At 38.9% G+C, this 13,263-nt stretch overlaps 2 protein-coding genes across 2 annotated transcripts; one reads left to right on the top strand and one right to left on the bottom strand.

Annotated features, from left to right (window-relative positions):
- Positions 1-48: 48 nt before the first annotated feature.
- LOC136238060 (uncharacterized) lies at positions 49-2,410 on the bottom strand. Its single transcript, XM_066028386.1, has 2 exons — positions 1,506-2,410; positions 49-1,447 (listed from the first exon to the last, which is right to left on the bottom strand). The coding sequence occupies exons 1-2, from the start codon at positions 2,391-2,393 to the stop codon at positions 443-445; spliced, it is 1,893 nt and encodes a 630-aa protein (XP_065884458.1). The 5' UTR covers positions 2,394-2,410; the 3' UTR covers positions 49-442.
- Positions 2,411-4,513: 2,103 nt separating this feature from the next.
- On the top strand, positions 4,514-11,845 carry LOC136238454 (high mobility group protein 20A-like). The gene is made up of 9 exons (XM_066028926.1): positions 4,514-4,656; positions 4,775-4,848; positions 4,917-4,966; positions 5,015-5,227; positions 5,325-5,430; positions 5,487-5,539; positions 6,846-7,011; positions 8,680-8,878; positions 11,436-11,845. The coding sequence occupies exons 1-9, from the start codon at positions 4,643-4,645 to the stop codon at positions 11,656-11,658; spliced, it is 1,098 nt and encodes a 365-aa protein (XP_065884998.1). The 5' UTR covers positions 4,514-4,642; the 3' UTR covers positions 11,659-11,845.
- The last annotated feature ends 1,418 nt before the right edge of the window (positions 11,846-13,263 follow it).

Raw genomic sequence — 13,263 nt, 5'->3', positions numbered from 1 at the left:
ACTAGTCATCAGGATAGCTTCTACAGTAACCGAATGTTCATGAATAAATATCTTGCTTGTTATCATGTTCACAATAATAGCAAGTGATGATGGTGCTATCAGTTCAGCCTGTTTGCATGTGTCAGTATTATAATTTTACAGAACTCTTAAAATTCTCAGTAAGTTATGTACGCTAATGAAGTGGTGGGCAAGTGAAATTAAAATTAGCCTACTCGAGTCACTAATTGTCCAATGTTATTTGTGTGGAAGTAACCTGTTAACCTGTTAATGTAGCCACTTGCTTAATTCTGGCTCACAGGCAATCAGATGGACTACACTGTAGAAGTGCAGTTCAGCAATGGAACACCAAGTCCACCCACTCAATTCACAGCATGCATAAGTAGTGTACCTGAATTTCTTAAAACTGTCATTTCAAAAATATAGAAATCGTAGAATACAGAACTTATCCAGAAATGATCTGGTTAAGCTTGACCTGTCCCATTTCTACTTCAGTGCTGGAGTGTGCAAGTGCTGTTTCAATACAACTGGGATTGGTAGACCCTCCAATGACCATGATGACATCATCATTAATAATAGTCACGCCCACACTAGATCTAGCAGTGGACAGAGATGTCACTAGGGTCCATTTCTTATTAGCAGTGTCCAGTAGATAAATATCTGATGTAATATTATTACCATAGCTATCACAGCCACCAATGATGATGGGAGGCTGAGAATGAGGAACTATTGACATGTGCCAGCAGGGAGCAGACGGTAGTTCAGTGTGCTTGAGAATTCCCTTGTTGGTAGGTGTGACAATATCCACAGGTATTTCAATGGCGTCCACAGGTATTTGGTATGCTGTAGAATACCTCCATTCAATGCCACTGAACCCTACAATGTACAAGTCTTTGTCTGAGATTGTAAGTGATGGAGCCCACATTGGTTCTGGCAGGAGATCACCAGTCAAAACCCAATGACTTAGTTCATTAGTGTTCAGTACCTCAATGTCATCCATAACTGTAGAGTCACTGCCTTCTCCTCCTAATGCAATCACATAGTTTGAATGTGATACTATTCCTGGTTTGCACCTAGCTTTCTCCAAATTAGGATAATGGGACACCCAGCTATTACCATATTTGTCATACGTCAGTACCTTATTAGTAGGTGTAGGATTGTCATTGTCCAGTACAGCTCCACCAATAATGACAAGATGTCCACAAATCACATGTAACACACCCCAATAATGGCCTGGACGAGGTAGCTGGTCCCACTGATCAGTCCTTATGTCATACCGATACACGCAGTATAGTGTGTCGTCCTCTGGACTACTACCTGCCATAACATACACTTTGTCTTCATCAGCTGCAACAGAAGCACCATACATCTCAGATGGCAAGTCAGCATGTTTAGTCCAATTAATATTGTAACAGCCACTCTGTAGGGCTGGAACAAATGAAGGTGACTCCTATATAAACAAAGGTGGTTTTTACGTAAGATACACTTATTAAACTAGATGTATGTACCTTCAACGGTTTGAGTTTCTTAGACAAATCAATTATTTTGGGACGCTTGGTTGGATCATTAGCTAAACACTCTATTATCATGGACTGTAGCATTTCTGCTTCACCCGTTATCTTGTCCAAGTATTTCTGACGACGTTCGATTTCATCTAGTGCTTTGATGACTTCACAAGTTATTTGATCAAACTGAGCAACAGTTTTTGGTGTAGGCCACTCCTGATTGAGGGTGTGAAGCATGATCCCTCCAAATGAGAACACATCCAGGGCAGTGCCATATTTAGGATTATCCACAAATGTTTCAGGAGGCATGAAGTCAGGAGTTCCTGGTACTGTGGTAAGCCGACTTCTTGTGCTCTGGCTGTCTGCTTTAACTATTCTAGCCACACCCAAATCAGCAATCTTTGTAACTGGTGGCACTTGTTCTACTCCAGGATGCTTCAATAGGATGTTGTTTGGGGACAAGTCACGGTGGATTACTGGAGGGTTACGAGTGTGCAGGTAGGCCAGTCCTTCAGCCACATCGTGCAATATAGAGATCTTCCTCTTCACATTGATATTGGGCTTCTTCACGTAATTGGTAAGGCTCTCATCCATTAACTCCATAACCATCACCGGAAGTGATACTCGACTGGGATAATATACACCCATGAAGTGAACAATATTGGGGTGGGTGAGCTCGCTACAGCGGATACACTCTAGAATGAAGTTGTCCTGATATCTCTCACCAGCTTCAACGAGAAGTGAATGGATTTCTTTAGCTGCACAAATAAGTCCATTATATTTAACCGTGAAAACTTGTCCATATGATCCTTTTCCGAGCTGTTGGTTGAGATTTCTGACTCCTAACAAAGTTAGTTTCCTCAGTTTTTCGCTAACCTCGTCACCCGACATGTTGCCAAATTGGTTTAAACGCGCAGGCGCATACATTTATTATTGGATGCTTGGTTTGTAATCTTTTTTCTCTGGATTTTATATTTTACACATTGTAACTCAATATAAATATGAGATCAGCCATTTTTAATTGTAATGTCATCTTCTTAGTCACGCTTTCACATCAGTCCTCGTGTTCAGCTGGTTTGAACAGTGTAGTGCCCTCAATATAACAAAACCAACTGACCATGAACAGTAAGTCCTCTCTGAACTTCCCTAGGAAGGCTATACTGAGTCACTGCCGGTGTTGTACTTGTTTTGACTGATTTATGAAACTAGCTACAAATTGTAAAATTTGAATCCAACTATGCACGGAGTGATCGTTCTAGTATATAAACAGACTCAGTCTACACAGCCAGTCAGTTGTAGCAATCACAGTAGTAACTAGAAATTTAGTTTTTGTACCTCTGAGTCTGACTCCATTAGAGTTGTTAGCACTGATCATGTGAAGTTAAAGAGTTGTAAAGAACTCAGTAAGGCAATACTGATCAGTTATTCTGTCATATTAGTAGCATTATAATTTTGCAGGCAGTTGAGAAAGAGTGTATAGCAAGCAGACATTGTAGCTAGCTGGGGTAAGACTATCCGACTGGCTGTGTTGGGATTAACACGTTACTTATGTAACGTGTTACGTAATATTATTACTTTTGTGGTAACTAAGTAATATAACGAAATACGCGCTATAAAAACAGGTAATCTAACTTAAGTTACTTTACTTACAAATGTAACGCGTTACCTAAGTAATATAGTTACTGTAATGAGTCTAATATTATGTAATATTATTACTACAAGTAACGAAGTTACTACAAGTAACGAAGTTACTAATCTCGTTAGTGATCCACTGAGTAACGCCTAGCCACAACGAAGTAATGAAGCCTACTGAATGAAGCTTATTCACCAACTTCTTACTTATAACCAAGATTTGCACATTGTCCAACAACGTAATCATGTCACGTAATAAGGTGGTAGTTTCACACGTGACAGCTTAAGGCTGTGGATGCAAAGTAATATAATATGTAACTATATTATTATAGTTACTTTAATTTATGGGTAATATGTAACTGTAACTAAATAGTTCAGTTGTAAGTAATATGTAATATGTAACTAGTTACTTTTAAAAAGTAACTTGCCCAACACTGCCAACCGGCACCAACCATCATAGCTTCAAATTTCAGCAAGAATCAGTTCTTAGCAACGTGTAGCCATTAATGTTATCACTGAAAATCAGTTTCAAAAGCTCTCATGAAATAATCAAACAGTGTTAATAAAATGAGTACACCGAGCTGTGTGGAAATGACTCTGAGCAAAAAAAAATTGTTTAGCTACTCTAAGATTTCAGGACTGGGCAGTACTGAGCTAGCTCAGCTAAAGCATTGTTTTTATAAAATCTCCGACAGTGCCGACTGGCTAGTTTATGTCATTGGTGATTGAATGAAGAGGAAGAGGTCAGCACTTCAATGTTATTGATGGAAATATATATATATAGCATGAGTGTCAAATTGGTGCAGAACAGTGTAGCTAAGAGCAACTGCACAATTCCAATCTGACCTTGGTAGCTATGCCAGTAATGCACTTGTCAATTTCATGCCCCCCCCCCCCCCCCCCCAGCATCCCCACACCCCAGGTGGGGATTTGACATTGCTTCTTGTCCCCACCCCTGGGGCAATTGACAGTTGCCCAATTCACTGACTGATTTTCGGTAGTTACATTTCTAAACTATAAAATCGCACTTGCTATAATTTTACTAGCTACAGGTGTATACCACATGCAGGTTTATGACTAGTCGCATGCATGAAATATGCGCTTAGTCATCCTTGAGGTGTTGTCAAATCCTCTACTAGGGGGTGGGGACATAGTGGGGATTTGACAGCCGATTTTTCCCCAGTAGTGGGAATTTGACACCACGATTTGTCAAATCCCCTGTATTCTCCCACCCTCCCCGAGTGGGGGTGGGGCATGAAATTGACAAGTGCATAAATGGCTAGCTAGTTGGCACAACTTGCCAATTAGCCAACCACTGCATTGTTTCATAGACTTTTCATTTCCTCACTGGTGTTGTAAAGCAATGCATGCCAATGGGAAAAGGATAAAACTCTTTGATGACGTCACCAGAATATTTGCACGTGTGTCGTGAAGGAGCGCGTGGAATGGAATCTCATTAAGGGCCCTTTGTTATGTAAGGCGTAGCATGTGTCCACCTTGCATCCCCAATGAGCGCTCCACAGTAAGTTCACCCGATACACACACTTGTCGCTAATCTATCATCTGACATACCGATGCGTAGTGTTGTATGGGGGCGGGAAATAATGTCAAAATGATTGAATATTCTTCTAACCTTCCAGTGAACACGCGAAGTTTGTGACGCTTGTCAATGAAGAAGTACCAGAGGATGGGGAAGAGGGGTACAGCGAGGAAGGTACGCGCCTTGTGGAATGTTTCCTGTTTATTTTATAAAAGTCACACTTCTACCACACAATTTTGTAGATACAGAACCTAGCAGTATAAATGTCCCAGTTATCCAAGTAGGAGTGAAGGTACTGAAAAACTTTTAGCTGTTCCTAAATAACACTGTCTATGAGTAGCGTGGAAGAGGGAGACCTCGAGGGTCAACAAAGAAGGTCAAACGAACTGCCATGAAAGATCCCAATGCTCCAAGGCATCCCACTTCAGCCTATCTGTTGTTCTGCCAGCAGAAACGAGATAAACTACGCCTTGATCATCCCACCATGACATTCCTCGATATCACAAAGGAACTGGGACAGCAGTGGACACAATTAGAGGAAGAAGAAAGACGTGTGAGTAAAAACATTTAACATGTAATTCAATACTATTGTTGAATAGTGAAAGCATCCGTATGGTTCTTTTTTATCAATTGTTATATTATATGTGTAGCATTTTTATGCTGAGGCTGAAAAAGACAGGGAGAGATATATCAAGGAATTTCAGGAGTACCAGAGGTCTGAAGCTTATCGTGAGTTTATGAAAAGCAAATATCCAAGTATGTTGCTGACTTCAGCCCCACCCACAATGATCACATGATGCTCATTCACGTAGGCATCAACAAGGCCCAGTCTTACAGAGCAGCTGCGATGAATGCTGATGTACAGGTGAGCTATTTTGTTAACAGTTTAATTTAATTGCCACTAATTGTTTTGTAAGTATAGTTTATGTAGGAGAATAATTAACTTTATTATTCAATCACACTTATTAACATGCCATTTGTACCATACATATTTGCTTAAATAGTGGTTCTCCATTCTGTAAAATAAGCATATTGATATTCTATATATAACTAATCGAGCAAGCTATGACAACAATTGACAGGTTATGATAGATGTGTAGGTGTAACATTTTGTTAAACAGCTACTGGTTGCTTGGGTGTGAAGTCAGTCTAAGCTGGTTGCCTTCAGACCAAAATTTCTTGGCCTTAATATGCAGGTGGTTTCTTTATACAGTTGGATTGGGAGAATTTGAAGTTAGCCGTTTCAGAGATAGTTATTCGATGCAGGTGCCCGCTAAGACAGTTACCACTCACTGTACTTGTCAGTAGAGAGGACCGATACCACTTTTTACCGATATTTCCGATACCAGTATTTGTACTGAAATTATTTGCCGATACCGATACCGATACCGATACTATACATTGAGGCCTAGACAAGTTTATTATAGAAATTTCATTGTTGTGATACATAGCTAGCTATTAAAATATCACAGTAATTGATTGATCTCAGCTCAATCAAGTTTTATATATTCATTGTATAACAGCTAAACATGATAAAAACATTGTGGATTACTAATTTCTTGATTTGAGGTAGTTTTCTTGTAAGCTTATTGATAAGGCAATTAATTGCGTGGGCGGCCGATAATTGTACAATGTTTGTTACAGCTAGCTTTTCAACCAAACCTTTTCATGAAAAGGCAAGCCAAGTAGTCATAAACTTATTTCTTGAGGAACAACTGCATTACCATTTAATTACAAAGGATTCACGTGCTCTAATATATTAGAATACACACGGAGCAGTTGCAGCAATACTTGGAAAAGGGTAACAAAGGCTTTGTTTTGCTACTTTGTTAGCTCAACTAAGTTACTGATTAAGCTCAACTAAGTTACTGGTTAAGCTCAATAAAGTTATTAGCTACTGGAAACTTAGCTAGAGATGGTTTAATAAAAGTGGTGAGTGTCTACTGTGGTATCTGTACCTTGTATTACCGATACCGATCCGATACTGATATCGGTATCGGTCCACCTTTACTTGTCAGACATACTGTAGATAAGCTATGGTACATGTACATGTCAATACTATATACATACATCATGTACACACAGTTCTAACAGTTTTACAGTGCACTATTCATAGAGGTCTCCCTATATGGTACAGTGTATTTTGGCAGGTTCCATATATTGTTCTGCAGGTATCGTGCACACAATGTGGCAAGAACTTCACATCTGAAGAGGAGAAGAATGGCCACACTTGCTCTAGGAAGGTACAAGTGATCGCTAGTTATAATGAGAAAGACAATAGAGTACTGGGGACTGAAATTCCTATTTTCACACCAGAATTTTTAGCACACACAAAAGGTTAGTGCACATGTTGAATTTCCTTGGAAAGACTACATTGTATATATACTCTACTATCTGTAAGTTTAACACTCAATTGTGGTACTGTAAGGATGATGATGGCCTGAGTTATAATGCAATGGCATAATCTTACATTGGCCATTTGAACTATTTGAGAAGTATCACTGTGTAATGTTATACAGAAGTAGTGTTGTTCTCTGTTTAGTATGGAACTATCAATCACATAATTATACAGGATATTAGCTACATACCAGGTTTGCAAGTTAAGTCAGTACTGCTGACATGGTTGACCCCTTGACCAGAATAGTATTCCAGATAGAGCCCACATCTGACCCAGCTTAGTTACACAGAAGCAAGAGTTGATAATATTTGTATGGGAGAGAGTGTCTAACTGGAGTACATTCAGCAGAGGCACTGCTGCAAGTAACATCTCAGGCTTCTCTTAGAAGAAAGGCTTGACCTTATTAACACCAATCATCAACAGTTCTTTGTCATCGGTTCTCTGTAATCAGTAGAATCAGGCCAGAGGTGCATATCTGATCATTATGAACTCTTCAGGGGCGGATCCAGGAGCTGACAAGGGGAGGGGCACAAACAAGCTATGTTGTAGGTAGTTGGGGAGAGCCAGATTCTCTTGTTAGTTGCTGCATTTTTGAAGCAGCAAATAATCACCTCTTAGTAGTGTCTTACTGTTGATTGCCATTTTGGCCTTTGCAGATGGTTGTGAAGTCTTAAAGGCTGTTTAAAAGGCTATGAATGTCTTAAACAACAGCAATATGACAATTATTTTAGAGGCGCTTAGTACGCATGAAGGTGCTGGGTGACAATTTCACAGCTAAGTTCTCTTTGGTTTCAGGTAAATTTGTAATAAATGCTAGTAAAATGTACATATTTTCATGAGTTTTATAAATTGATCTTGGCCTGAATCAGAAGTATGGCTCTTCCACAAGGTGGGGGAGGGTTTCCCCAAATGCCTCATCTGATCCACCATTGCTCTTGACAGAAACGTGCAAAGTTAGATTTTGACATGGATAGTATTGTAAATGGTGTGGTTTTGGGCACAATGTTGTCTGCAAGTCCCAATAGCCTTGCATTTTATAGCATAGCTTATACAGGTTATTACACTACATATAGGATCATCTGAAAGAGAAAATAAGTAGCTATCAAAGAGTATTAGACCAATAAGTGGGTCTACACATGGTCAGATAAATCTTCAAGCAGCTACTCCTGTTAAGTGGGTGTGGCTCCACATAGGTTTCTTGAGTACAACTTAATTTCCATCAGTACAATTGAACTATGATCACACATGATCTAATCCTCATCAGACCTGGATATTCAGTAAAAGTGGAGGCCACTAGACTTGACCCAAATGACCTGGATAATCCAGATGACCTGAATCACCTACAACACTGCTACATATGTATAATTTATGCAGTGTAACAATTGTGTATGTATGTATTGCTGGAAATGCAAAATGCATTACTGATCTTGTATACTAGAGAAAGATAACGTGTATGTACACAGTGTAACACACACACGCACACGCACCACATATCCCCACACTGCACTTACACATGCACCTGCATGTCACCATATACAAATAAATACACTCTATTACACACATACGTACATGCGTATAAGTTATAAATATGTTTATGTCAATGATAGAGCTGGAGGTAGAGTTACGTCAACTACGTCGAAGCAACAATGATCTTGAAGAGGAGAATGCTTTATTGTCCAAACACAATGAGAACCTCAAGGGAATGTTGGATAGACTTGATCAGGAAACTAAGGAGCAGTCCTCTCGGAATGAACAGCTACGAACTCACCTCACCAGTCTGAGACAGATACTCGCAAGTGCCTTCCAGTAAGTTTCAATGGACCAATCACACAAACTCACAAAGCACTTATGTATGTGACACACACACCCTCACATGTATGCCACACACGCACGCATGCTCACACACACACCACATGTGCTTGTACACTATATATTATATAGTTATACAACGGCCACGAGTGCTCTGCCTGATATAAACGCACGAGCCTGAGGGCCGTTAGGCCCGAAGGCAAGTGCATTTATACAGGCAGAGCACGAGTGCACGTTGTATAACTGTTATGTACCACTCACCTAATAGGTGGGGAGAGTCTCACAAGACAGCTGTAACACTTATAAAGGCCAGGTTTCTAATATCGATTGTGGGTAACCAAGCCGGACGTTGCGATGACGTCCCTCCTGCAGTACTGCAGCCACCTGAGATATTGAAAGCTAGTACGCTATGGGTTATATCACTAACCTGCATTCGCTGTTCGACTCTCATTATGTAGTGCTCAACATGCCAGGGTGATCACTCAATCGCCATATAGACTAAGCGCCAGACTAATCGCCATAGTGATTCCCTCGAGCGAAAAAAGTAGCTAAATAGATGTTTTAAGTAAACAAAACCCAACTACTAAACGATACTAGTCTAATTCTTACTATTCACACTGGCTAAACTCGAATCTGGTGGCATGACAAAACTGGTTACCACAATCGAACGTAAAGGTTAGTATTATTTAGAATATAATTTGTTTTATTGAGTCATTGTCGAAGTGGACTACAGTTTAATCTGGGCTAAGATGGCACCAGACTAGTAAGGTGTATAAGTACGTTTATATATATGTAGACTAGAGTTGTGACCACCCGTGTTGGCTTTTTCGATCGCCATTGGCTGCTTGTAAACATTATACGTATTGGTGACGTTATGGCCCACAATCGACCTTTACATGTCAGGCTATAAAAGAATTCGAGTGATCTGTGAAGTGTCCTTCCACCTATTAGGTGAGGTGTCGTAGTGGTCTTTGCCACCGGCACTTGTGCTATGCTGCACAAAACCGCAGCCAGTGCAATATCTGTATATTGCACTGCGGTCGGTGCATTATAACTTATAATGCACTCGTTGTGGTCTACAAAACCACAACCAGTGCATTATAAGTTATAATGCACTCGCTGCGGTCTGCAGCAGTGCAATATACAAATTATGGCACTGGCGGTACCTTTGAACTGCCCACGCAGAGTGGTACATAACACATATACACCATACATGGTTACATAGTCAGCCTAGCAGCCTTGTTTTTAGGAGGGACAAAATGGCATGCCCTCAAAAATGGGATGACTACTAATATTTCTAAAGTACACCTTATAGCTATTTGTGGGACCAACTAGACATTATATAGTTGCCACTAAATAAGTTTACCCAAGTCAGTTATGTTATTGTGTTAGCTGCACATGCAGGATTTCTGTTATGTACACCAACACAGATGGTACCAGCATATTGCCAGCAACAAATGTTTTCTAAATCAACATCATTTGTGATGAGTTTGACAAAACAAGGCTTCCACACACATCCACTTTTATGACTGAAGTACCATAGCTCAATGTAGGAGTATGCCATTAGTTTCAAATATTTTGACCTGGTATTGTACTATGCTATGGAAGGATTTTATGAAAATTTTAGAACAATGGCTTGCTGAGTAGTCAAGTTACAGCTGGTTAAAATCAGAAAATTGGATGTGTGTGGAAGCCTTGTTTGGTCAAATTCGGTCACATTTGTTGTGGTGGATCAACCAACACTTGATGTGTTCTTAAAAAATCAAATTACTTCATGGGTGCAGTTATACTGAAGTAGGACACTCTCAGGGGGCCCACATGAACTAGTAATGGAGTTATGTAAGGTCTCTACTAAAAATATATTCTAAAGAAATGGATTCTTTTACCTCTCAATAGGGATATATCCAGCATAGTTTTGTGGCTGTTTGATAAATGTGGAGACTGTTAGTGGTGAATTGGTGACACCCACGTGTTGTCATTTTGGAAAGCAGATGGCTTTGTTTTTCTTCCACTATCGTATCATATAGTACAAACACATTTAGAACTTATATATATATATATCAAACCAAAAAGACAGTCAAGCATTTGGTTTTTTCCTCCGTACAGTTGCCGTCAGGCATTGAACCTAGTGGGATTACCAAGCCTATGCCCCAGTTACTACTATTTACCTGCAAAAATCTTCTTAAATCTAGCTCAGAAACACACTATGCTGCAAACAAGTTGTCGTTTTGTCGACTCTATGCCTCTTACTTGTGTTTTGTTATTTTTTGTCCTGATTTTCTGTTAATATTTTTATTTATATGCCAACCTACTACTGACCCTAGATTTTTTCACATGAAATAACTGACTGTTTTATTAGAATATATCTGACTGCTCTATTAGATTTTTGCAGTATTTTAATTCTTTTCGGTGGTCTTTTATTTATTGAGGCAACTACCTCAGTTGTCTCTATGCGGCTACAGCAACGCACACATCGATACTTGTGTTGCACTCTCTTATAGTACTGTACATGTTATGTGTTGTATGTTTTAGTTAATTGGTGATTTCTTTTTAGGGATATTAGCTTGCCAGGGTTCCAGGCACCAACATTGAGTACGATTGACTCATATATGACACAGTTACAGTCATTGATCATGAACGGCAGTCAAGAGCATCAACAGCTAATCAATGAGGTCAAGAAGATCATGAAACAGTTGCAGGATAAAGTGCCGAGCAGCTCCACCTCCACTGACCTTGGAGCAAAAGATCAACCCAGTTTGCCGCCAACAAACACATGACCACCACTTGTTAATATTGTAGAGTATTCTAATATATTGGAGATTACGTAGCACCACCATATAATATCTATTGTGTTCTTGTACAGACTCTAGTCTAATTTTAGAATCTGTTTTGCATATACAGTGAATATATGATAACTTTCATATGTGGCAAGTTTTTAATAACAAACCCTCCAAGTTATTGTGTAGTGAGAGCAGGTGGTCTACTATAATTATGGAGACTTATAATGTAACTAATAATATACAAGTTGAATGCTGGACTGCAGCGATTGGCATTAGGGTATGAGCAGATTACTGTATTACAGGTCGTGTTGGAACTTTGATTTTTTTTTTTACAATACAAAATTAATATTGTTAACCTGTACCAGATCTCATTTAGACAGGCCTCACTAAATTTTTATAGTATTCTTTTTATTTGTTGTTAACAGTACTAGTGTGTTTTATTGGAACTGTTGTTCTCTCTCTGTAACTAACCATATATTTGTGTAATTCTTAGCTTTTCTTTGTACATAACTGTTTCATGTATGTAGTATCTATTAGGTTAATTAATCGGTCATTGTTGAGGGTGATTGATAATCGGGCTGTGTATACAACAACCAATTTTACAATTGATTACAGTTTTGGTCATAAATAGTGTACTAAAGTGAGTGAGGAGGCTATTTATTGTTTGATTGTTAGGAGTTACAATTAAAGCCACTCTTTCCCCTTACTTCTTATGTCAAACAGCATGTTTTGATTTAAAAAACACTGTCAATATGCATTGAAAAAGGTAAAAAAAAATCATTAAGCTAATTAATTGGTTCAATCAGTTGTAGGGAGTCAATAATTGGTTATGCACATTTGGTCCAGGTCACAGCTCTAGTATTTGTGACCTGGTCTGACAAAATGCATGCGTGGGCTTATTATAAGCTCGTCAAATTTTCATCATAATTTCAAAGTTTGAAAATTTTATAACCTTTTCTGTGGACATGATAACTATTTACATTTTTCACCACTTCTGCAGAAATTTATGTGTGAAACTTACAGAATTGTTATACTTTACACAGAAATGGAGATACACATTATTAAGCAAACACTTGTATGTCTCACAGGGGGTGTGAAGTCCCACATAACCTCACCTGTTATGTAATTAGGCACCAGCCTATTAATTTTGCCTATTATGCACATAATTATGCTTAAAATTTTTGCCACAGTTCCAATGTTTTATTACTTTCTGTAGAGAATGATAAACTTTAGGTTATGAACTACTAGTTATAATGTAAAAGGTACTTGTTGTACATTAAGAATTTGGCTGCATTGTAAACTATAATAACAGTCATGTCAGATAACTACTTAATGCCATATCAGTGGCATTGACTGTTCTATTATTGTAAGTCAACCTTTTTCAGTGGCATGCATTAATTTTATGCTTGCTGTCTAATATGCTAGCATTATGCTTGATGCTTTCAGGCACCTATTATGTTCAAAATTATGCCAGCATAATAGGCTGGTGCCTATACGTAATACTACCTTCTGGGTATCTTAATTCAGTGGAATGGAACAGTAATATTAGATAATTTCACATAGTGCTCACCTCTTTATAAGACCACCTCTTTGTAAAGACTG

Source organism: Dysidea avara, chromosome 11, assembly GCF_963678975.1.
Source record: "Dysidea avara chromosome 11, odDysAvar1.4, whole genome shotgun sequence".
Classification (NCBI taxonomy): domain Eukaryota; kingdom Metazoa; phylum Porifera; class Demospongiae; order Dictyoceratida; family Dysideidae; genus Dysidea; species Dysidea avara.
The sequence above is the reverse complement of the archived record's forward strand: the minus strand, read 5'-3'. Positions and strand labels throughout refer to the sequence as shown.